Genomic DNA, 24,287 nt, shown 5'->3' on the forward strand with positions numbered 1-24,287 from the left:
GAAGTTATCATCAGCAGTTAAGAGTCTAAGACATTATCATGTATCTTCTGCCGCAAACTGTGAACTGTCAGTTTTTTAGTTGACATTTGCCATCTGTCAAGTTGTCAGAGAAACATTGGAAATAGTTCGATTTCGCTTACATTCACATTGCAAAATAAATAGGTACTTTTCCAATAATTTTCGTAAAACCAAATTATTTTAACTTAAGAGTACAAAACAATGTATTATGCGCAGTAAAATTAAAAACTGTAATGCTTTTTTAATTAGGTTTTATGAGTTAACAAATTGCCGGTATCGTATGTTCTAGACGGTGTGCGTAATGATTGTTTATTTCTGAATGTTTAGAAACATGGAGAGATTGTCTCATGATTTAAATCTAGCTCTAGAAGAGAGCAACTGCTGCAGGCATGAGCGCCGCAAGTTGGGAATGAGGAGACGTACCAGGTCTGCGGGGAATTTGCGTTAGTAATTGTTTATTTTATTACTAAGATAAATCATCTTGACCTATATAATATTACTTTGCATCTAAAACATAAATGCTAGATATATATGTGTATATATATATATATATATATATATATATATATATAATAATAATAATAATAAATGGTTATGAAATTCTGTCTATTAAAAAAAAGCCAGGTAAAGGTAGTTTATGATGTTCAAAGTGATTTAAACAAAAACATTGATTTTGTACTGTCCTAATTTATAATTAAATTAAAGTTTGTTATTAGTATTCCGTATTCCGTAAATAAAAAATAAAATTGAGGGTTAAAGTCAGCTCATATACCAACAACTATACAAAATAAGCTTATTATATGATGTACTTACTATATGTATCACATGTACTCACTAAACTAAGTTTCTGTTTTTAAAATAAAAGAAATAAAAACCAATGTAAATGAATCAAAGTATCATTTTAAAAACCACATTATCAAACATGACATACAAAATTATTGATGACTCAGCTGTACGTGAGAATAATCATTGTTTGAGCAGTGTGGTACTGTTTTATTTCATTTTTTAAAATATAAACATAAATCCAAAATAAGAAAAATGCACAGAATACAGTAAACACACACACACACACACACATGCATAACAGCACAGGAGCTTTTTAACTTTCCATTGTAATTTTAAATGTGTAATCCACTTTTGGCCACATTGGCCAAATATGTTTTTATTTTTAATTCAACTGTTTCACTGTAAGTTACCAAACGGATAAATGAAAAAAATATTTATATATGTATATCTATATGAGCATTATAATTATATTACTAATCATGGATCTGAATCATGGATGAACAGACAATATGTTTTTGTGGAAAATTTGGAGCCCTAAAGCCTATATAATATTCAGTCATCATTAGATATTATAGATTTAAGATTACAGCATAATATGATCATAAAACACATGAAAAGGTAATTACTTTCTTACAATCAATTCTTTTATAATACTTCTCTTCTATTCCTGTGGATAATACTCTGGAGAAGAGTCTACTCATCATCTTTATGAGTTAAGACAGAAAAATTGTACCTATCACTTGTAGGTGCAAATTAGAATAGTTTGTTATTCGTAACCACCATAAAACAGTTAAGCATATAAATCAAGCATGTATAGTAAAAATTACTGCCAATTCATGGAGAAAGTTTATGATGATACAATAACTGGAGATGCATGTGTTCATAAAGTTCTCTTACCATATTTTTGAGATGGAAAGGACTTGTCCCGTAAAACTCTAACAAGCATGGAAGCCTATGCCACTTGAATTCAACCATAATAAAATTTTTGAAATTATGTATACAGCTGTGCTCACTGAATTTCGAGTACAGAATACCGAAAATTTCGAGTTTATAATATTAGAAGGATAAGCTATATTATTATTAAGTTTCATAAAAATCCATTTCGCATGTTTTTGCGGAACAACTTGTAGTCACCTATGTCAATTATGACTTCATGTATTAACTTTACTTCCACAGCAGCAACAGTAACAGTGAGCCTTGTTGAAGATGGCAGCTCAAGCAGTCCACCACAGGCGCCACTCATAACTCAACCATTATCCGATTCAGATGATCCTCATGTCAACATTAATACATCAACCATTAAATCGAGACGTTATTGCCAAGTTGGGAACTTTGAGTCAGATTCTTTCAATGAAAACTTCTCTCCTACAAGACCAGCTAACACAAGGAGGAAGCGCAAATTCAAGAAGCTAGCTGTGGATTATACAGATGGGAAACACTCTCCCCCAATTGAGATATTGAGTATCACTACAGAGGTGAGAAGTACAAGTGTAGTTTATCAATAATAATGGATCAATGGTGCATAATTTTTTATTAAAAGTGAATGTAATCAGTACCTTCAATAAAAGCGCGTTCACTTTCCTTAAAGACCGGCAACACTCTTGTGATTCCTCTGGTGTTGCAAGATAATGTGGGCAGCGGTGATCACTTAACACCAGCTGACCTGTATGCTCGTTTGTCCTCCTATTCCATAAAAAAAATGAAAGACAAGTGCATTTCAATTTGTTTAAGTTTTAAATATATTTCAACCATAGTTGCTAGGTTTTTGTGAGGAACCCCACCTTCATTGGCATGGCTGTCACATTAATACTTAACTTTGTCACACACTTTTTTTTAATCACCGCCACCCACATTATCTTGTGACGCCAGAGAAATCACAGGAGTTTTGCCGGTCTTTAAGGAAGGTGTATATGAAGGTACCCATGTCGTATCGTCCCGGAAACACCACACAAGGTAGTTCATTTCACAGCTTTTTAGTATGTGAAAGAAAGCTCCTTGAAAACCGCACTGTGAAGGACCGCCACACATCCAGGTGGTGAGAATGATATCCTAACTTGTGGTGTGTCGTGCGAAGGTGGAATACGGCGGCAGGAATCAGATGAAACAACTCTACGGAACACTCCCCGTGATAAATGCGGTAGAAGACACACAATGAAGCGAGCGACGTCTCTACGCAACGCCAAGTGATCCAGCCGTTCACAGAGCGTTGGGTCCCCGACAATTCGAACTGCTCTGCGTTGCATGCGGTCAAAAGGATCGACCTGATACTGGGGTGCGCCAGACCAGATGACAGCAATACTCCATGTGTGGCCGGACCTGCGGTTTGTAGAGCGCTAGAAGGTGGGCAGGCTTGAAGTATTGTCGTGCTCTCTTAATGAAGCCCAGCTTCTTCGAAGCCAATTTGGCTTTGCCCTCCAGATGGCCACGGAATTGGTAAATAATTGGCCCGTGTATACGGCATCACCAGTGCTGATATGCAGAAGAAGCAGCGTGGGAGAATACACACAGCCTTGGGGCACTCCAGCGTTCACGGGCTTTGGGTTCGAGCTATAACCGTCGACAACGACCTGTATGCTGCGCCCAGTGAGGAAGCTGGAGATCCACTTGCATAAGATCTCGAGAAGCCCAAATGATGGAAGTTTTGAGAGGAGGGCCTTGTGCCATACACGCCCTTGCTTTACCGACCGACCGACCATGGCGAAAGCTGTACTGTCGGTCGTTGATGAACTGGTAACCTTTTAGGTATACGAAGAGCTGGAATTTGAAGAACAGACAGGTAATAGCAATAGGCCTGTAGTTTTCCGGATCCGAACTGTTAACAAAGAACGAAAACAGAGCTCGCCTAACAGTTTTCTGTCTGACTGTACTTAAGGCATAGAGTAGATGTAATATAGATGTAGTAGTGATATAGATGGCCGGCGGTGTTTTTCCGTTGTCGTCAAGTGTCGAGTTGGAGGCCAAAAGGGCGCACAGAAGATCGGCTTTCTCTATTGCCGTATGGGCTAAGGTGTCATTCCTCATGTGCAACGGCGGCAGGGAGGGCTGGTTGAAGTTACCAAGAGCAGCTTTCGACAACGACCAGAACTTGCGTGTTTCAGTCGGGTAACTGGAAAGCTGCTCGTCGATTTTGACCTCGTGCTTAGATTTCGCACGGGAAGATTTGCCGCTTAAAGAATCTGGAGGCACGGTTATATCCTCTTTAGAACTTTGCAGTTTGGAGCCTTTGAGCCGCAACCCAAGTACGATACGCGTGTTTTTGCAGTCAGATGCTGCTTTACCTGACGCATCGAACCAGGGCTGTGATCTGCCACCGATCGGTACTACAGAGCTTGGTATAAAAATATCCATGCCCTGTAGTATCACATCAGCTACTGCAGCGGCGCAGGCACTGAGATCATCCGAGGGAAACAAACCTTGCCCCAAGGGTAGGATGTAAAAAAGGAACGTATCCTATCCCAATCTGCTGACTTGTAGTAACAAACGCGGCGGGTCGCTGGTAGTCTGCGACGTGGGCGTCGGATAGCCACTACACTCCTGACCAGGCAATGATCGGACGTATCGAGAGGGGCGTCGACAGAGATCTGGTAACTATCTGGATGTGTAGTCAACAGAAGATCTAATAAGGACGGCATGTGGCGACTCAACCAGTTGAGACAGACCATACTGCAAAAGTATGCACAGATCGCCCTGCGTAGTCGGTGGTACGTGACCCAAGCAATTTGGCATTGTGCCCGTTGAAATCCCCCAAGGCTACGATTTAAGCGGAGGGGATCTGTGCAAGCACGTCGTCAGTTGCCGCTTGAACGCAGCCCATGTGATAATCCGTTTCTGCGTTGCCACTATGGGACCTGTAGACACACGTAAAGATGCGGATGCGTACCTCAAAATCTACTACACGGAGCCAAAGCGCAGACCGGTCCCTACCCTCAAAATTGCCGAGTCGGCGACAGCAGATATCCTCCCTAACGTACACACATACCTTGGCATGAGGCAAAATATTATCCTCAATTTTCTACCCGGGGTACGTTGAATATGACGTATCGCTAGTTCGAGATATCTGCGTCTCCGTAAGGAAACGCATTGGCCTCCGGTCCTCGACACTAACTTATGCGAAACGTAGCTGCACTAGGCCGCTACTTCACGCCGGTATTTTATGCAAGTGTGGTAATTAACGCGAACGAGTCTGGCCTTATTGTGCTGACGTCATAAGACGGCAGCGTGACTCTCCCACTGCTAAAATGCCCTTAGTCGCCTCTTACGACACCCTTGGGCCTGGGACTCCCCTATTCTTTTTACGCCCCGGTGAAGCACAGGGCAAACAACGGTTTGGTCTCGCTGCACCAAACTTCATATAATGGATCTCCGTCTCTGTTTTTAATCGGTGTCGATTATCGGCGTGTTCGAGCAAACGTTTACTATCTGTTATTAATAAGTATAGATTATTATATATACCTTATTCTATTGATTACAATCTTTAAATGTAAGTCATGTTATTAAAACCTCTAAACAAATTTCAGCCTAATATTTTGCCGGCGACTATTACGCTCCAAACACAGAGTCTTTCTCCATTGATACATGTTGCAAAACAGAAACACGAAAGGTTAGTTTATTTTAATACCTCCACCTTTTTGAAGTGAAAACTTTAGCGGCGTTGAGCACTTTTCTTGGGATGGATATAAAATGTTAAACTCGCGTCAAGTCACGTGACCTGATCGAAAATTCGTAAGACAGTCGTTGAAATTATGGATAAAAGTTGATTTTTCTGAGAGATAAACTTTTTAATGTTAAATAGTTGTAATAGTTCTGAAGTGATTCAATTTTTATATAAAATAAATTGTCATTTTTGTGTACGATAGCGCAATAAATGAATATTGTATTTAACCACATAAACGCTAGTACTTTTATACTGATAAATAAAGCAATTCGTGTGAAATTATTCTCTAACCATTACAAAATATAAAAAAAAAATGCACAACGTTAATGTTCAAGTGTTCGTTTCTGCAGGCACTCCCGCAGTGCAAACCCGTTATTTTTTAAGGTAATATAATTGATAAAATCTCAGAAACTTAGATAAAAATGTCCACTACACAAATTTTTATCTGAACCTAATTTAATGTTTTCATTATAGAAACGCGTTTTGCGGTAAACGGAAATGGTCACATCGTGATAGAGGTGATGGTTGTGAAATGAGAGAGAGATCATTTAGCGGTGGATGTTCTTCAAAGTCGTCGTTTTTCAAAAATGACCTCAAATCTAAAAAACATGAAGGTGAAAAGAGAAGGAAGGAGGCATTGCTTCAGCCTGGTAAAATTGTGTTGAAGTCGCACAATACTGATGATGCCAATTCTTCACTGTTTGCGAACACATCGTCTCTGCCTGGCAGTTCAAGTTTTAATTTCGTTTACAGAAACTCTAAAAGCAGCACGCCGACGCTGTCTAAATTCACAGGTTATAAAATAACAACAGATTTACCTCCATTCTTTAACCCAACGACAAGCAATAATAACAACTTGGACAGCAAATCGAACAGAAAATTTAAAATTCTAAGCAAATCTCTATCACCCAAATCATTACGGAATCCATTTGATGATAATGCAGGAATGGACTGTGGCAATGAAAGTAGTTCACTTAGCAGTAGTGATTCTGATGGAGCAAACGACAGTGATCGAGAAGGTGATGATGAACTAACAGACTGGCCCGGTATAGAAGAATTAAAAGTTTTCAATAAAAGTTTAACATTCAAGTCTTCGAAAGCAGTTAATAACAATTTCACAAAATCTATAAGTAATACGCCTCCTCCAAAAAGGTTGAAGAAAGAGAATGTTCAATTAAAATGTACCTGGACCGGCAATAAAAGTAGGTACAAAAAGAAACGTGCGAAAGTTGATTCTGGTAATGACGATGATATGATGTCGGACTCCAAGACCATCGTAGACGTTGACGACAATGATGACTTTGTAGAAGAAGAAAAAGAAGTTTTACCACATTCATCACTTACAACATTCAGTGAGGTAAAGAATGCAGGTATATCCGGTGAAAATGCAGACGAACAGTTTTTTCAATCGTTTCAAGCGTTTCAAAAAAAAACTGGCGAACAAGAGTTCAAAGCGGTGCCTCGAACAAATTTCACACTTCAGAAAACTTCATCAAGCGATCTCAATATAAGTGAGAAGTCTCCTCAAAGTGATCATTACTATAGTGAACATTCCATGGCTAATGCTGGAATAAGTGAAGTGAGGGAAATAAGGGCTGGTTGCAGACGAATTCGTGAAGAGAGGCCTGGGTTTTTAATACTGAGTGCTGCCAATGAGCAGTTGTCTAAGTTCCTTCAAGATTCATGCCAAACAGAGCTAAAGTTGCCAAGTCTTCAAGATCCTGCAGAAAAAGAAAAATTAGAATCACTTGCGAAATTGTACTCTTTGGAGCTGCAAATAGAAATGGGAAGACCTGTTTTGAGGAAAACAAGGTATGTATTGTAATTATGTTTACGCGAACAATGTAACTATGTAATAATTTATCTTTAATATTTGAATGAAATGCTATAATTTATGGCATTATATGGCTTATTTATACTTTACTCGGGTTATAAAATTTTTTGAACATACCTGACCTAAAATCAAATTTATCTATTTATACTTTAAAATATAGGGTTTCTAAAACTTGACCAGAAACAACTTCGTCGTAGAGCTTCGAAAAGTAGTACAGGAGATTAAAAGGGTCTGCAAAAGTACTACAGGTAGGACCATAAAACCTTATGCCTGCATGAACATGGGTTGATGGTGAAGGGTTGGGTGGTGATGGACCTAGACTATAACACCAATATATATCTTAAAAAATGAAACAAGAAAATTCGGATCTCTTGTTTTCAAGCAAAGCCCAACCTTCTTTCAACATCATCAGCTGGAGGACGTCCACTGCTTCACAAAAGCCTCCCCCAAAGATCTCCACGACGATCGGTCCTGCGCTGCACTCATCTTTTTTTTTTTTTTTATGGAATAGCAGGACAAACGAGCGTACGGGTCACCTGTTGTTAAGTGATCACCGCCGCCCAAAATCTCTTGCAACACCAGAGGAATCACAGGAGCATTGTCGGCCTTTAAGGAAGGTGTACGCGTTTTTTTTGAAGGTACCCATGTCGTATCGTCCCGGAAACACCGCACAAGAAAGTTCATTCCACAGCTTTGTAGTACGTGGAAGAAAGCTCCTTGACTACCGCACTGAGGAGGACCGCCACAGATCCAGATGGTGAAGATGATAACCTAACTTGTGGCGTGTCGTGCGAAGGTGGAATTCGGCGACAGGAATCAGGTTAAACAGCTCTTCGGAACACTCCCCTTGATAAATGCGGTAGAAGACGCACAATGAAGCGACGTCTCTACGCAACGCCAAGTGATCCAGCTGTTCACAGAACACTAGGTCCCCGACAATTCGAGCTGCTCTGCGTTGCACGCGGTCAAATGGATCGAGCTGATACTGGGGTGCGCCAGACCAGAGATGACAGCAATACTCCATGTGTGGCCGGACCTGCGCTTTGTAGAGCGCTAGTATGTGGGCCGGCTAGAAGTATTGCCGTGCTCTATTAATGACGCCCAGTTTCTTTGAAGCCAATTTGGCTTTGCCCTCCAGATGACCACGAAATTGGCAATCGCTCGAGATTTCGAGACCCAGTATTCCGATACTAGGCGAGGCTTTAAGGGAAGTGTTGTCGAAGAGCGGTGATACGACAAATGGGGTTTTTTTAGTGGTAAACGCGCAAACTTGAGTCTTCTGGGGGTTAAATTGGACAAGGTTCAATTTACCCCATTTCGCGACCTTCCCAAGAGAGGAATCGATAGAAGACACAAGTTTCTCCCGGCACTGGTCGAAGATTTCCCGAGAAAGACGTGCATGGCCCGTGTATACGGCATCATCAGTGCTGTCGTCTGCATAGCAATGAATGTTGGAGGTGTCCAACATATCATTGATATGCAGAACAAGCAGCGTGGGAGATAGCACACAGCCTTGGGGCACTCCAGCATTCACGGGCTTCGGATTTGAGCAATATCCGTCGACAACGACCTGAATGCTGCGCCCAGTGAGGAAGCTGGAGGTCCACTTCCACAAGCTCTCGGGAAGCCCAAATGATGGAAGTTTTGAGAGGAGCGCCTTGTGCCATACACGATCAAAGGCCTCCGCTATATCCAGGCTAACTGCCAGGCCTTCCCCCTTGCTTTCAATAGCCGCAGCCCATCTATGTGTTAGGTATACCAGAAGATCACCTGCCGACCGACCATGGCGAAACCCGTATTGTCGGTTGTTGATCAACTGGTGACCCTCTAGGTATACCAAGAGCTGACGGCTAATTATGCTCTCCATGATTTTGGAGAGCAGGGAGGTAATAGCAATAGGCCTGTAGTTTGCCGGATCCGAACTGTCTCCTTTTTTTTTATCGGATGGACAAGGGCTGACTTCCATGAGTCAGGGACTACGCCTTTTGAATAAGAGTGCCGGAATAAACGCGTTAGCACCGGCGTCAACTCATGGGCACACGTTCTAAGCACGATTGGAGAAATGCCATCCGGCCCGCTCGACTTCCTGACGTCAAACGAAAACAGAGCTCGCCTAACAGTTTTCTGTCTGAACTGTACTTCAGGCATAGAGCTCTGAGACCGCGGGATGGTCGGCGGTGTTTTTCCGTTGTCGTCAAGAGTCGAGTTGGAGGCGAAAAGAGCGCACAAGAGATCGGCTTTCTCTTTTGCCGTATGGGCCAGGGTGTCATTCCTCATGTGCAACGGCGGCATGGTCGGCTGGCTGAAGTTACCAAGAGCAGCTTTCGACAACGACCAGAACTTGCGTGTTCCGGTCGGGTAACTGGAAAGCTGCTCGCCGATTTTGACGACGTGTTTTGACTTTGCACGGGCGATTTGCCGCTTAAAAAATCTGGAGGCACGGTTGTATTTCCTCTTAAGAACTATGCAGTTCGGATCCTTTGTGCCCAGCGCCGCAACCCAAGTTCGATACGCCTGTTTTTTGCAGTCATATGCTGCTTGAACTGACGCATCGAACCAGGACTGATCTGCCACCGATCGGTACAACAGAGCTTGGTATAAAAATATCCATGCTCTGCAGTATCACATCGGCTACTGCAACGGCGCAGGCACTAGGATCATCTGAAGGGAAACAAACCCTGCCCCAAGGGTAGGATGCAAAAAAGGAACTCATCCTATCCCAATCTGCTGACGTGTAGTGCCAAACGCGGCGGGTCGCTGGTGGTCTGCGACGTTGGCGTCGGATAGGCACTACACTCCAGCCCAGGCAATGGTCGGACGTTCCGAGAGGAGCGTCGACAAAGACCTGGTAACCATCGGGATGTGTAGTCAGCAGAAGATCCAATAAGGACGGCTTGTGGCTATCCACATCTGGGAGCCGCGTTGGCAACTCAACCAATTGGGACAGACCATACGCCATTGCAAAATTATGCACAGATCGCCCTGCGTTGGCTGTGGTATGTGATCCAAGCCATTCGGCATTGTGCCCGTTGAAATCACCCAAGACTACGATTTCAGCGGAGGGGATCTTTGCAAGCACGTCGTCAATTACCGCTTGAACGCAGCCCATGAGATGATCGGTTTCTGCGTTACCATTATGGGACCTGTAGACACACGCATAGATGCGGACGCGGTCCTCTAAATCTACGCGGAGCCAGAGAGTGGACAGGTCCCTACCCTCAAAATTGCCGAGATGGCGACAGCAGATATCCTCCCTAACATACACATACCCCGGCATGAGGCAAAAAATTGTGCTTAATTTTGTACCCGGGGTACGTTAAATATGGCGTTTGGCTAGGTCGAGATATCTGCGTCTCCGTAAGGAAACACAAGGCCGGCTGCGCCGTCTCAAGGTGGTGGTGGACGGCGTGAGTGTGGAGCGGGGAGCCGTGGTGTTACTGCCTCGTTTGTCCTTGGTCATGCGCGGTTCTGTGCCCTCCCCAGAATACGAAGGGCAGCCCGAGCTAGAGTGCTCGGGGAGGGATTCTCCGATTCTGGTAGAGCCGGGACCCACCGGAGAGAGTTCCTGGAGGAGTTCCCCCAGGAGGACCCCCAGGAGGCTTCCTGGGGTAAAATCTTTTGAAGATCCACTGTCATATTCGGGTGGAGAGGGGGGGGGGGGGGGGAATGGCCACCGGTCCTCGACACTAACCTATGCGAAACATAGCGGCAACTAGGCCGCTACTTCACGCCGGTATTCTGTGCGAGTGTGGTAATTAACCCGAACGAGTCTGGCCCGATTGTGCTGACGTCAAAAGACGGCAGCGTGACTCTCCCACTTCTGAAAAGCCCTTAGTCGCCTCTTACGACACGCATGGGCCTGGGACTCCCCTATTCTTTTTACGACCCGGGGAAAGTACAGGGCGATGTCTAATGTATTCCGGCGACCTTCACCAGATCTATTAGACAAGACCCCCGCCTTTAGCGAGATTTTGAAATTGAAGTACCCTTCAGCTTCATCACTTAATCTCAACATTAAATTGGCTTTCACGATCAAGCCCAGTAAATGCTACTACACAAGAAAGCCTGTTAAATTTTGTCTAGTGTGCGTTCTTATAACTTCTGGGATAATAGTCAATGTTTATGAATATCCAATTTTTACCAGATTATACTTTCAAGAGATATTCTCACATTACACAAAAAAGAATACAATAAAATTTTTATTTTTAACCGACTTCAAAAAGGAGGAGGTTCTCAATTCGATCAGTATTTTTTAATGTATGTACACCGATTAGTTTGAGATTAATTATCATCTGATTTACGTAATTCTTCTTTACGTAAAAAATTTACATAGCCAGTAGTTTACATTTTATGAAATTTTTTGTCTACGTGGATGATATAATTTTTTGTGTATGGCTTTTTTAGGAGTTTTCATTCAGGTTGATTATATATTATTATTATTAACTGACACTAAAAAGTAAAAATTAAAAAAAAGAACATCGTTTTAAAAACCGACTTTAAACACTAAAAAGTATCAAGTAACTAAAAATTTAATTTATTACACCTCTTATGCAAACCTTTCCCTTTAATATTAATAAAATACTATTATTTGTATGTGCTACATATTAATAGCATTGAAGTTGGTGCCAAGCCAAATGTAGGTACATACACTCGCCACGCGTGACTAAGCGGGATAGCTTCGTCTAAAACAAAACAACCGAAGCGGACAGACACGCGTGGCTAGACAACCTTAATAATTACAGTAAGTAAGCTGTTTATAATATTAAGTTTTATATTGTTTAGGGCTTGGCATCGACTTAAAACCTATCAATAGGTAGCACATATAAATAATAGTATTTTATTACTATTAAAGGTAAAGGTTTGCATAAGAGGTCTATAAAATTAAATTTTTAGTTATTTGATACTTTTCAGCTTTTGAAGTCGGTTTTTTTAAACGTAGTTTTTTTTTATTAATTTTCAGGATGCTCTACTAAAAACAAAATAAACAGATAAAAAATATATTGGATACTGCGTATGTTTTACGAAACATTAAATGATTTAGCTAGGGGCCGGTTCACTGACCGCTGTGATGTCACATCACTATGCTCACTGTGGTGAGAGCGGGACTCGCTTTTATGACGTCACGCGGTAATTTCGCATGCTATATAATATGTATTTATAAATATCCGAAAAAAAAAATCGTAAGTACAAAGCTACCGACTAAATTCTATTGAAATAGAAACTATAAGCTATATACAAATAAAATTTGAAAACAAAATTTTATGAACGTTGTGGGTCTCGAACCCACGACCTCTCGTGTTCCGTACGAGCACTCTTCCAACTGAGTTAACCGTTCTAGTGACGTATCGTCATAAAATCTTGTATGCTTTGTTCAACTCTCAAATTTCGGCTTCATTTACAGGATCTACTCGAACAGTGCTTTGCTAACTGACTCTGACTGCCGCCAGAGGTCGTGGGTTAGAGTCCCGCATCGCTCATAAAATTTTGTTCTCAAATTTTATTTGTGTATTAATCCTAGAAGTGAAGGTTATCACTTTAAAAACATAACAAATTGTATAAGCTGTATGTTTAGAAAGTTTTAAGTGGTAAAAGTTCTCAATTGTCTAAAATCAACAACATACTGTCAAAGTTAAGTAATTTTGTTCAATTTCCAGCAATACAATGCAAGCAGTGCGAGTGGAACATTCCTACCACAACTTCCCTTCTGACCACAAACGCAGATGCTACGGAGAAGATGCCGACTCAAGCCTGAGTCTTAGTGATGGCAACTCTATTGCATCCATCAATGATCTCGAACCCACCATTGACAATAGTGAAGTGGTGTCTAAGTGTGATGCAACTAAAAGTGATATTGACACATTCAGTGATACTCTTGTGGATAAGACACTATTACATGATCCAGGAGATTTGGATTAGTGGAACTAACAAGACATAGTGACGTAGAGGCAATCTCCATGGACAGGAGAATCCAGAACATTGTGTCGCCGCGTGAAATAAATCAATACAAGTTCTGTGGTGACATGTAACGAGTATGATGTTATTTATACACTACTCCCATGCTTTAAATCCTCTATTAAAGATTCTAAGATTCTGCTCTGCCAACATTAAAACACCCAATGTCCTAATAACCATTACATCATCCAATCGAGTGTTGTAATGAAATTCAGTACAACATTACATCATCCGTTTTAATTACAACACTTGTTGGGACGATGTAATGGTTACTAGGACTGGCTTTTTTAATGTTAACAGTAAGCTAACTGTTTCAGAATCTATTATAGAGGATTCATATTATGGGTGTAGATAAAGTCTTGTATACAACTGTTGATAGTTAGGTATTAAAACATTCATGTGATACTATTACCCACATTCGTGTTTTAATACCCCTTATTACACAGCAGTTGCATAAATAACTAATACCGCTACGAATCGTAACTCTTCGCTACATCAGTTTCTCTAACACAACTACAAATGTAACAATTGTCAGAACATAAAATGCGGTCTTCTGGTGTTCATCTGTGGGGAAATATATTGATTCCCTTGCGAAACCGTAGACCTGTGAAAATTATCTGTTAGTATCCTTACCAAATATCAAAAGCCAGATTGTATGAAAAATAGGCACACAGTAGACACGGAGCTATGGACAATAGGACAATAACTATCTATGTAATGGTACTATATAAACTTATTGGGATTCTTTCGTCCATGGAGACTTAATGTTAAATTAGGAATGTAATTGTAATAAAGTCTCAAACGCTTTCAACTATTTAGGTTATTATTTCATTTGCAAACTACATGTTACATGTAGTAGCACTTTCCAACAAAGGATACCTAATTTAAACAATATTATTTTTTTCTTTCATGGTTTGGGACATACATCAGTATGTTGAACAATTGTTCTAATTGCTAAAAATAACTCACGGTATGTATCATCGGCTTCAGACTTAGCGATTTAATTCGATCAACAGCTAAATCACTTATGGTTTGAATCATCTGAACAGACATTCAACAAAATTAAAGTAATAATTATTATTTTAATAATAGTTTGTAACCTGATAGCTTTTATCACTTCAACTAACTTGTTGAATTGAACTGTAATTCAATATGTCTGACCCTGTCAATTTAAATATATTTATTTACGCCTTTTATTATGTTTATATATTAAACATGTAATATATTCATTCATTTTGTATTTGAATGAATTAATGAAAACTATTAATAACAGAACAAAATGAAATACACTAACCCCTTATTCATAATGGTCTGCTAACTTTAAACAGCCGCTAAGGAGTGTTTTTCTCATTCTGACTTAGGTCAATAGAAAAAGACAGAGTGAGAATTAGCTATGCTTTGAGTTAGCAGACTATTATGAATAAGGGGGTAATAATTTAAATTGATCATATGACAGTCGGACACTATTTTTTTCAATAATGTTGATATCCACAACTCTACGCCAGTACCCGATAGATTTTTGTTTTATTTTAGTAAATAGGAATTATAAGGTTATAAAATATACTGTCTTTAGTATAATATATAATTTTTGAGGCTTTATTATAATTTACATTATTAAGAATTGCCCCATTAACAAATTTATTATTAGACCAATTTGTGGTAGTTCTCAGGAATCTTTCACTTGATTTCAAAATTCGTTTTTAATATGAAATACTTCAAATTGAGTATTTTATCTGATACACCGTTGCATGAAAAATGTAAATAACCAAGCCTGCTTTCTTAGAACTAGATATCTTAACCCTACATTAAGTAACAGATGATTGTATATTATGATTTTCTTTTTATATATTTAATAGTTTCAGTTTGTATCGAATTTGTACAGTATTTATATCGAAACAGATATAAAATATGATGATGATATTAATAGTAAAGTATATTGAAATATGTATGTACAACTATTTTCATATCATATGTTAGTGGTTAAATAGTTTATTTTATATTATTATTGCATTAGTGAATATGGACATGTCTGTCATATTGAGTCCTTAATTCGTTGTATTTCCAAAACAAACCTATCCTATGTTGCAGAATCTATATACTGTTTTATATTATTTTAAAAATAACAACGAATAAATTGTTTACCTTGCTAATATGTAATGTTATATACATTGCTTAATACATGTCTGCAATACAGTCCTTTAAACGTTAGTGCCAGTTATTAATAGAAGCATACACTCTTTCCATGGGAAAATTCTTCACTGCCAATCGTAGGGATTGTTTTAGTGACTCCAAATTATCTTGGGGCTAAGAGCAAGCCATAGTCTCTAAAACTGACCATAAATCATAATCCAGCGTATTAAGATCGGGACTAGACTACGGCCAGTCTACAGCTCTGATGAAGTCCGAATCGTTAGCTTCCAACCAAGACTGCGTAGACCGAGCTTTATGACCCGGCACCGAGTCTTTCTGGAAGGACCATTCTTGGTTATTGAACACGGTGTTGTTAAGGAGCTTCACTACCTTCCCAAGAATGGTATCTTGATACACTTGTACTGATGTTTTGATACCTTTTTCACAAAAGTATGGCTCAGTCACTCCTTCCTAGCTATCCCACCAAACAATCACTAAAGTCGAATATTGCCCACGTTGCACTCTGTCGACTAATTAGGTAGCTTCCTTAGAGCTTTGAGCATAAATACGGTCATTTTGTTTATTAAAATGTTGCTCATTGTAAAAACTGTCTCATCCATAATTTTTTTTTATTAACACCTTTTGCGTATCGCTTCAGTAGTTATTAAGATTTTATCACCGTATTCTTCATAAAATTATCAGTTAAGAAATGACCGGAACGTCTCTTATAGGCTGCAAGTCCTAAGTCATCTTTTAAAATACACGACATGGTTCTAGGTTCTATCTTCATCTTCCGAGATAAAATCTTTTGCTTTCGGATTTCATCGAATTCTTTCCCTTACTGCTTTGACCACCTTTTTCCTATGAACACTACGTGAACGGCCAGATCTTTTTCTGTCACAAACAGAGGACGTCTCACTGTACCTATTAATAGCCTAACAAACATTTGAGTCGCTAAATTTCAAAACAAGCCAAGGCCAAAAAGGTTGTCTAGCCACAAAACGTTTTTTATTTTGTATTTACGTAGTAACGGTACGGTACACATTTATTTTTTTGCTGGCAAAATATCTATTTTATACTATCCTCTATCTTTGTTTAACATTTAAGTTGAATAAGTGTGACAGATACAGCTTTGACGCATTTCTCTGTTTGGACTTGAGCAGTTTTTGACAAAAGGAGCTAAGTCCTTAGGACTTGGCTGGTTTTGAAGAAACCGAAGTACTGGACTTGGCTGCGTTTGTTAGGAGTTTGAATAACAGCTCACAAGTGGACGGACTAAGGACAAGGAATTATAAAAATGATAAAGGATTAATATTAGGTAGGAATAATAAATAGAACTAACAAGTTTATTAAAGAAATGTAGGTATAATTAAAATTAAATTCTTAAAAACTAAATTATCTCATGTTCACGTACGTGTAGGTAGTCACACAAAATCTAATACTTCTTCCGCCTCATGTTCACAACAAGGATCGTTCTCACGGATTGAAAGATATCTATGATCCCTGGCCAGTACGTTTTTATAAAATGCCAACTCCTCTAGGTTAGCCCAGTTACAGCCGTAGTGTGTATTTAGCAAGGTTTCCACATCTTTTAATTTCTTTTCCTTCACGCCTACTCCCAGCTGGACTTGTTCTGGAGTCATATCCATGAAAGTTTTGGTGGGACGCAGTAGGCATTTCGCTACTCCGGTGTCGCTTTGGTATGACATCTCACCCCTTGTCAAAATTTTGTGGGTTCTTTTGCCTCTTCTCAAAATAACTCTTTTTATTTTAGTTATCTGAAAGTGCCACTTATTAGTAGGCTTCACCACTTCTCCCACGGCAGTCCTGTAATCATGAACGGGAACCTCAGTCCCTAATTTATAAACCATTGCGTGCTCTGCCATTTTTTCTTCATATTCTTTTGGATCAACTATTGTTTCAAGTTTACGTATCTTCGTTTCCGTCAGGCCAAATACGCGATCAGCTGGCATGCGCGAGTGCCCTATAACTGAAAAAATAATTTAACAGTTTTTAACGTAGGCGGAGCCTCGGAAAGCCATTTACTGGCCATGCCGATGAGAAACGAATTTTTGTTCTGGCCCAGACATCCGTCTGACATTAATCGAATAGTCTTTATATTTTCAGTATTCACTGAATTTAAGCAGTACAATAATGCACTTTTTATAAGGGAAATGGGTCACGACAAGACTGCAGAAATTACCGCGGTATAAGCCTTCTCAACGTCGTCGGTAAATTGTATGCAAAAGTGTTGATTGAAAGAGTTGTGAATGAAACAGACGAAAAGGTATGGGATGCACAAGCGGGATTTAGAAAGGGAATGGGATGTACGGATCAGGTCTTTTTACTTGCGGTGCATAGCCGAAAAGTTTTTGGCTAAAAACAAAAAGGTCTATTGCGCGTTCGTGGATCTAGAAAAGGCCTATGATAGAGTGGTGAGGAATGAATTGTGGGCAGCATTGTCCACGAGCGGTGTGCGCAGTGTCCTCATACGAGCATTGCAATCTCTTTATAGAGAATCTAGTGCTTGTGTAAGGATAAACGGGGCATACACTGAATGGTTTAATATCGAAAAAGGTGTTAGACAGGAATGTGTAGCGTCACCGTGGCTGTTTAATCTGTTCATGAACAATTGCTTGAAAGGTTTAAAAGAGAATGACAGTGGGTTGAGAATGAATGAGTTACTCGTCAAATGTTTTCTCTATGCTGATGACCAAGTATTACTTGCATCTTCAGCCGAGGAGTTGCAAGAGATGGTAACTGCTATGAATGGAGCTTTTGGTAGAAAGGGAATGAAGATAGAATAAAGAATAAAGAAGACGAAAGTGATGGTGCTTGAAAGAGATGAGGTAGTGACAGACTGCAATATCGTGATTGGAGATGAAAAAATTGAACAGGTGAATGAGTTTGTGTATCTGGGTTCTAAATTTACAAGAGATGGAAAGTATGAGAGAAATATTGAAAGAAGAGTGAATGCAGGAAACATGGTGAATGGAGCTTTGCACTCCTTTATGAACAGTCAGAAGGTGTCTAATAAGGCTCGCTTGGAAGTGAAAGTTGGGTATGGCAGAAGAAACATGAATACAGAATAAATGCAGTTGAGATGAGGGCGTTGAGAAGTATGATAGGAGTTAAACTGAGTGACAGGATAAAAAATAGTGAGATAAGGAAACGTTGTGGTCTGAAAGAAGATGTTGTGACAAACATTGAGAAAGGTATGCTGAGATGGTTTGGACATGTCGAGAGAATGAATGAAGAACGATTGACGAAGAAAGTGTATAAGGCCAGTGTGAATGAAAGTGTTGGAAGGGGTAAACCTAGGCGGACGTTTCAAGATCGAATCAGAGACGTCATGAAAAAAGGCCAGGTCAAGAGGACCCTAAACCGGAGAGCATGTATGAAAGGAATAATGAGAGTGGACGAAGCGAAAGAAGTATGTAAGGATCGTAGCAAGTGGAAAGAAGTGGTCTCTGCCTACCCCTACGGGAAAGAGGCGTGATTTTATGTATGTATGTATGTAATAATGCACTGCAGATTTCATTTGATGACTTGGCAGTGATGTCTTCCGTCCAAACGTATGATTTGACATTTTCTTTTTGAAGCTCGGCATTAGAAGACCCTATAACTACAGTGAAATTATAGAGGTAAAGTTGTCGGGAATAATACGTCATTTGATCAGACACTTTCGGCAAAGGTAGGTTTTTTTGACAGTCAAAGCTGATGGTGATCATTTCGTCTTTCACCTCCCTAAGTTTGTCAAAAAACGCCTTCGCTCTCAATTTGTGGATTCTTAACTGAACCATCAGTGTTTGCTTTTCAGCTGTCCCTTTTTCAAATTTTATTTGTTCCTGTAGTTGTAAACAGGTTGAACACACATCGGTTCTTGGTGATCCAAATCGTTGAAGTTAGAAAAAATGTTAAAGTTTCGGTTAAAAACTTTTCTGAATAATGATTCCGATACTGACATTCCGGGCGCTGCTTGTCATTATACATTTTGAACATCTTTATGATGTTGAGTGATGGATCTAGATTCGTTGCCTTATCTTGTCGCGTGTGTAATGCTTTTCAAGAGGTTTAAAATCTCGAATGAAATTTATGGCAGCTTCTTTTCTTGCCCGGAATTCAAACTCTTTTCGGTCTCCTCCCCGATTTTCTGTGGCTATACAGCCAGACTTCCTTTAAGCCGATTTGGAGTGATTCTTAGAATGCCAATAAAGGCTGCCCGGCATACTTGAATGTTGGTTTTTATCTTGTGCTTTCTCACAAAGTATTTAACAGACATATTTTTGTTTTTTGTATTGTCTCTAGGACGCTTTCGTTCTATCTTAGCAGTCTTACAGAACTGTAATATGTAGTTGTCTTGGTCTACTTTGTTCTTTGTGCGGTAAAAATTTGCATGAAAATGGAAAACGTCATTGGATGTCAGATGGCTGCACTGATATATCTGTTTAGTGTTATGTGTGCACTTCGGTTTTACCGGTAGACCAGCCGCTGAATATCTGAAAGTAAAATGTATGTTCGTATTTAGTTAGTAAACCAACCTAGGTACCTATATACACTACAGTTACACTTTCTACTCACATTACTACTAGTATTGACTAAAATATGTCTACAGTAGGTAAGTTGGTTGGTTGAACTTTTTGGTATCACTCGTTTCCTTGCTTTATCTGGAGGCATAATTGGTATATTTTCCATTGTTTTTTGTCAAATTTATTATCAAAATCGATTAAAATATCTAACGCGGTCTCAATACAGTAGCTATGCCGAAGTACGACTGACAGCCATCTTGGACCATGCGGAAGCTCTGATTGGTTGACGGGGACATGGCTGGTTTTGATAAAAGCTTGTTACTGGACTTGGCTTATTTTGATAAAAATGCTTGTTTTCGAAGGCGTTTTGTATGAAATATAAAGGGACTTGGTTTATTTTGATGAAATGAGTAGTTAGACAGTTATTTTCTCTACCAGAGACAATAAAAAAGTAAGTAGCCAATATTTTGTGACTTGGCTGGTTCTGAAAGTTAGCGACTCATTTTACTAATACCAAGTATATGGAGAGTTTTAAAAATTGCTCTTGGTCCCATACCTACTTTGTCTAATGCAATCACAGCGTTTCGGTTCTCTTTATCACCCCACTCCATATTAATATCGCAAAATATTGTGCAATGTATTGGCGCCACAATGAAAAACCTCAATGAACAATCAAATAAAAATGACAGATTCCAAATTCAAATGTAATATTTTGTTTATTTTTAATTGTAAAAGTATTTATGGCCAGACTAAGTACATATTCAATTGGAATTCGAAATAATCATTAAAAAATGAGAAGAAATTGTTTTCGGTAAAGTCGTGTTAGATATTCATGTAAGTAGGTACTTAAGATATAATAGAATCCTACATAAAAAAATGACATCAAATTTATTATGATTGAGCTTCACAAGAATTAGTGATCTCAGTATAAAATTGTCCATGATTGATTGGTTGTTAATTATATTATAAGTATTAAATTGATTACACAATATTTACTGCCTTTCATTGTATAATAATTAATGTCAGATTTACTTGGTGAGTTACCCTGTCACGAGGCTGCATAAGGCTAAAAGGCAATCCTAAGTGAATTAAAAAATATGTAACCGATTGAACAGGCTATATATTACTTTAATATTGAAACAAAATGAAGGACTTTCATTTACAACTACCTTCGACAGGAAATATTAAAAAAAAATGATCAAAAACCATCTTTGTAACAAGGCCTACCATACGATGTTAATATAAATAGCTAAGCGTATAGTAATGCGTGAGCAATTTTAAGTGGTTTAACGTTTAAAATACTAAGGACCTAATGCCAAGCGTGGCTGACTGTTTACGACTTATCAATCAATATCGTTACAGTAACAATAGCTGCGCTTTCCTTTTCTATCATGCGATATCTCTTTTAAAGCTTCTTCTCTCATGCACGCTTTGTTCGTGTATACGCACTAGCGTACTACTCAGGTATATTACAACACAAAAAATTTAAAGTCATCTATTGTTATTATAGCTCTTCTAGCTACTACAGATGTATAATATTTTAATCATTGTGATCCTTATATCTCGGGGTGAGGTCCTGGTGATCTGTAATACAGGGTCAACAGACTTCAAACACCAGCTCCTCACAAAATACTAGCTGTTAAAAAATGTAACACTACTGTACTGTTTTAGCTTTAAGATAAAAGTGAGGAGAAAATAAATAGATATTTATTTATTATTTATATTGTCAGTCCATGAGCTTGCCATCTGAAGATTTTTTGATAAAGGATTAGTTGTGCACGTTTCTAGTTGGTAAGTATGATTTATCTAATTATTGATATTTTTTTTTGTTTATGTTTGTTTATTTTACTATTCTAAACTCATTAATTCGTTTTGTTTTGATTGTATTGACTTTAAAAAAAGTAAGTTTTAGAAAGATGGAGTTTTAGAGACTGAGCGTTTGGAGATTAAATAAAACAACTGCTTGAGTAGTATGAAGACTGTGAGGAATATGTGGACGATATATTTTACTTCAGTTACAGGATATATATTATACAAAATCCTTAAAACTAGTTTACCAATTACAATTGTTACTTAAAAAATATTTACAAGTTTAACCAATACTAAAGCTTACATTTTGACCAATACTTAAACGTTTCATTCAATAAGAATTGAGAATAATATTATGTGTTCTATCTCGCTCTACAACTAATGCTATCGCAGTAAGCCGGCCAGCGAGCGCTTGTGAAAACTCGCGTCGATCCTCGATCATCCGATGTCAATGAGCATTGAGCACCCACTCTGTCGCTCATTGATTAAAATTTAATGAATAGTGATCGACGCCGCGACGCTTTAGTAGAGTAAGCTCGGCCTTGCTGTGAGGTTGTGTAACGTGGAGCATATGACTGATCACGTGAGTATATCTGCGGTCGTCGAGAGAACGTGACGATGCTTGTACTTCGATGAGATGACTACTGGTGATCTGCATGATTCTATGACTTGATGTACAGCATTATGAAATGGTTCTTATAAGAGCTAATATTACGGTATATAAAATAATATGTTCTTTTAAGAACGATTCTTTCGGTATACGCTTATTACAGTTAATATGCACGATTTATATTTCTACGATCAATAATGCTACGAAGGTATTACGTTACTAGTTAGATATTAGACATTTGTATTAATTGATGTTATTGGTTGTAGGTACAGCTACAGGAGTCCCCTTCAAGTGAAAGTGAACTTGATGTGTCGGCCTGTCCTTGACATTTTGATAGACTGGGACGTCAAGTTGTTCGTAGGGTCTGGTAACTTAGTATCTTGAGTATTGGTGGTATGTTTCTCAGGTATGGTATCGGTAAGGTTATTGGTAACTTGTACAGGTGAAGGTAATGCATATAATGTATTGTTTTCTTCAGTTTCATTTAATAAATATGCAGGTTTTAAACGGTCGATCGATATGTTTGTTTGACGACCTGGTAACTGAATGGTAAAAACTTTACCGCTTCGTTTGATAACACGGTACGGTCCTTCATATGGTGTTTGTAATGGTGGTTTTACTGAATCTATTCTAATAAACACATGACTGCATGTATGTAAGTCTTGATGAACAAATATGTGTTTGTTATTACGATGTGAAGTAGCTGAGTGTAGTTTATTAGCTGCGATATAGGTACGTAATTTATCTACGTAGGTATGATCCAATGAGGTAGATAATGTTGGTGTGCTTATGTCGAAGAAATCACTTGGTAGACGAAAGTTATAACCGTATGTTAGTTCAGCGGCGCTAACGCCTGTGTCCGATCGTAGAATCGTAGATGCGCGCAGGCCTAATAATACGGTTGGTAGTTTATTGATCCATGCACAGGTGTTTGTTAACCTTGAACGAAGGGCTGTCTTCAAGCAACGATGAAAGCGTTCTACCTTTCCGTTACTCTTTGGGTTATAGCTAGTACTTCGTATCCGTTTAACTCCCATAGTTTTCATGAGGTTGGTAAACAGAGTGCTTTCGAATTGTCGACCTTGATCACTAGTTAGTGTCGCTGGGCATCCAAATCTTGAGATCCAGTGATTGTAGATGATATCTGCAATTGTCTCGGCTGTAATATTGTCGCTAGGGATTGCCTCAGGCCAACCAGTATGTGTGTCGATCATTGTTATCAGATAACTATGTCCTTGAGCAGAGGTAGGTAGAGGTCCAACAATATCTATATGTATATCATGCTGAAAGCGATCGGTTGCGTCGAAACATTGAATTTTGCTGACTGTGTGGCGTCGTATTTTACTTTTCTGACAATTTATACAAGTTTTACTCCACTTCCCGATGTCGATATTCATTGAAGGCCAAAAGAATTTTTGATATATTAATTTACGTGATGTTCGTATTCCTGGGTGAGTAATATTATGTACACTATTAAAAATTTGTTTGCGGAATTCTGTAGGTATGTATGGACGAACATGACTTGTTGATGTTTCGCAATATAATTCTAGGTTCGTGTTAGGTACATTTATTTTCTTAAAGGTTAAGTTTGGTTGTTGAATCCGTTGTGTTGTGCTGCTGTCTCGCTCTTGTGCGTACGCTATCTCGCTGTAATCGATCGTAGGTGATACTGTTATTGTTTCTATGCGGCTTAATGCGTCGGCAATTATATTATTTTTTCCACTGATGTGTCGAATATCGGTTGTGAATTCACTGATGAATAATAATAGGCACGTTCGGCGTGGCGTTTCGTTTGCAGTATGTGTTTTATTCATAGCGAATGTGAGGGGTTTGTGGTCTGTGAATATAATTAATTCAAACATCTTACGGAAATGTTTCACTGACTTATAGATGGCTGAGAGTTCTCTGTCATACGCTGAGTATTTCTTCTCCGCCTCTGAGAATTTCTTTGAGAAGTAACCGAAT

At 39.0% G+C, this 24,287-nt stretch overlaps 1 protein-coding gene across 4 annotated transcripts; it reads left to right on the forward strand.

Moving 5' to 3' along the window:
• Positions 1 to 115: 115 nt before the first annotated feature.
• On the forward strand, positions 116 to 15,338 carry LOC126974264 (uncharacterized). Of its 4 annotated transcripts, none has more exons than XM_050821720.1 (6): positions 116 to 162; positions 346 to 461; positions 1,981 to 2,279; positions 5,322 to 5,404; positions 5,933 to 7,270; positions 12,947 to 15,338. In XM_050821720.1, exons 2-6 carry the CDS (start codon positions 350 to 352, stop codon positions 13,206 to 13,208), a joined length of 2,094 nt encoding a protein of 697 aa, XP_050677677.1. In that variant the 5' UTR covers positions 116 to 162; positions 346 to 349; the 3' UTR covers positions 13,209 to 15,338. The 4 variants fall into 4 exon arrangements, with proteins under 4 accessions (XP_050677677.1, XP_050677678.1, XP_050677675.1 ...); XM_050821721.1 differs by having other exon boundaries at positions 1,984 to 2,279; XM_050821718.1 differs by having other exon boundaries at positions 127 to 461.
• Positions 15,339 to 24,287: the final 8,949 nt, after the last annotated feature.

The sequence above is a fragment of the Leptidea sinapis genome, chromosome 32 (assembly GCF_905404315.1).
Source record: "Leptidea sinapis chromosome 32, ilLepSina1.1, whole genome shotgun sequence".
NCBI lineage: Eukaryota > Metazoa > Arthropoda > Insecta > Lepidoptera > Pieridae > Leptidea > Leptidea sinapis.

Excerpts from the sequence above, each read along its gene's own strand:
- LOC126974264 (XM_050821718.1), top strand. The coding sequence starts at position 338 with ATGTTTAGAAACATGGAGAGATTGTCTCATGATTTAAATCTAGCTCTA. Across the intron at positions 2,280-5,321 it reads TATTGAGTATCACTACAGAG|CCTAATATTTTGCCGGCGAC; the intron begins GTGAGAAGTACA and ends AACAAATTTCAG. Across the intron at positions 5,405-5,932 it reads GCAAAACAGAAACACGAAAG|AAACGCGTTTTGCGGTAAAC; the intron begins GTTAGTTTATTT and ends TTTTCATTATAG.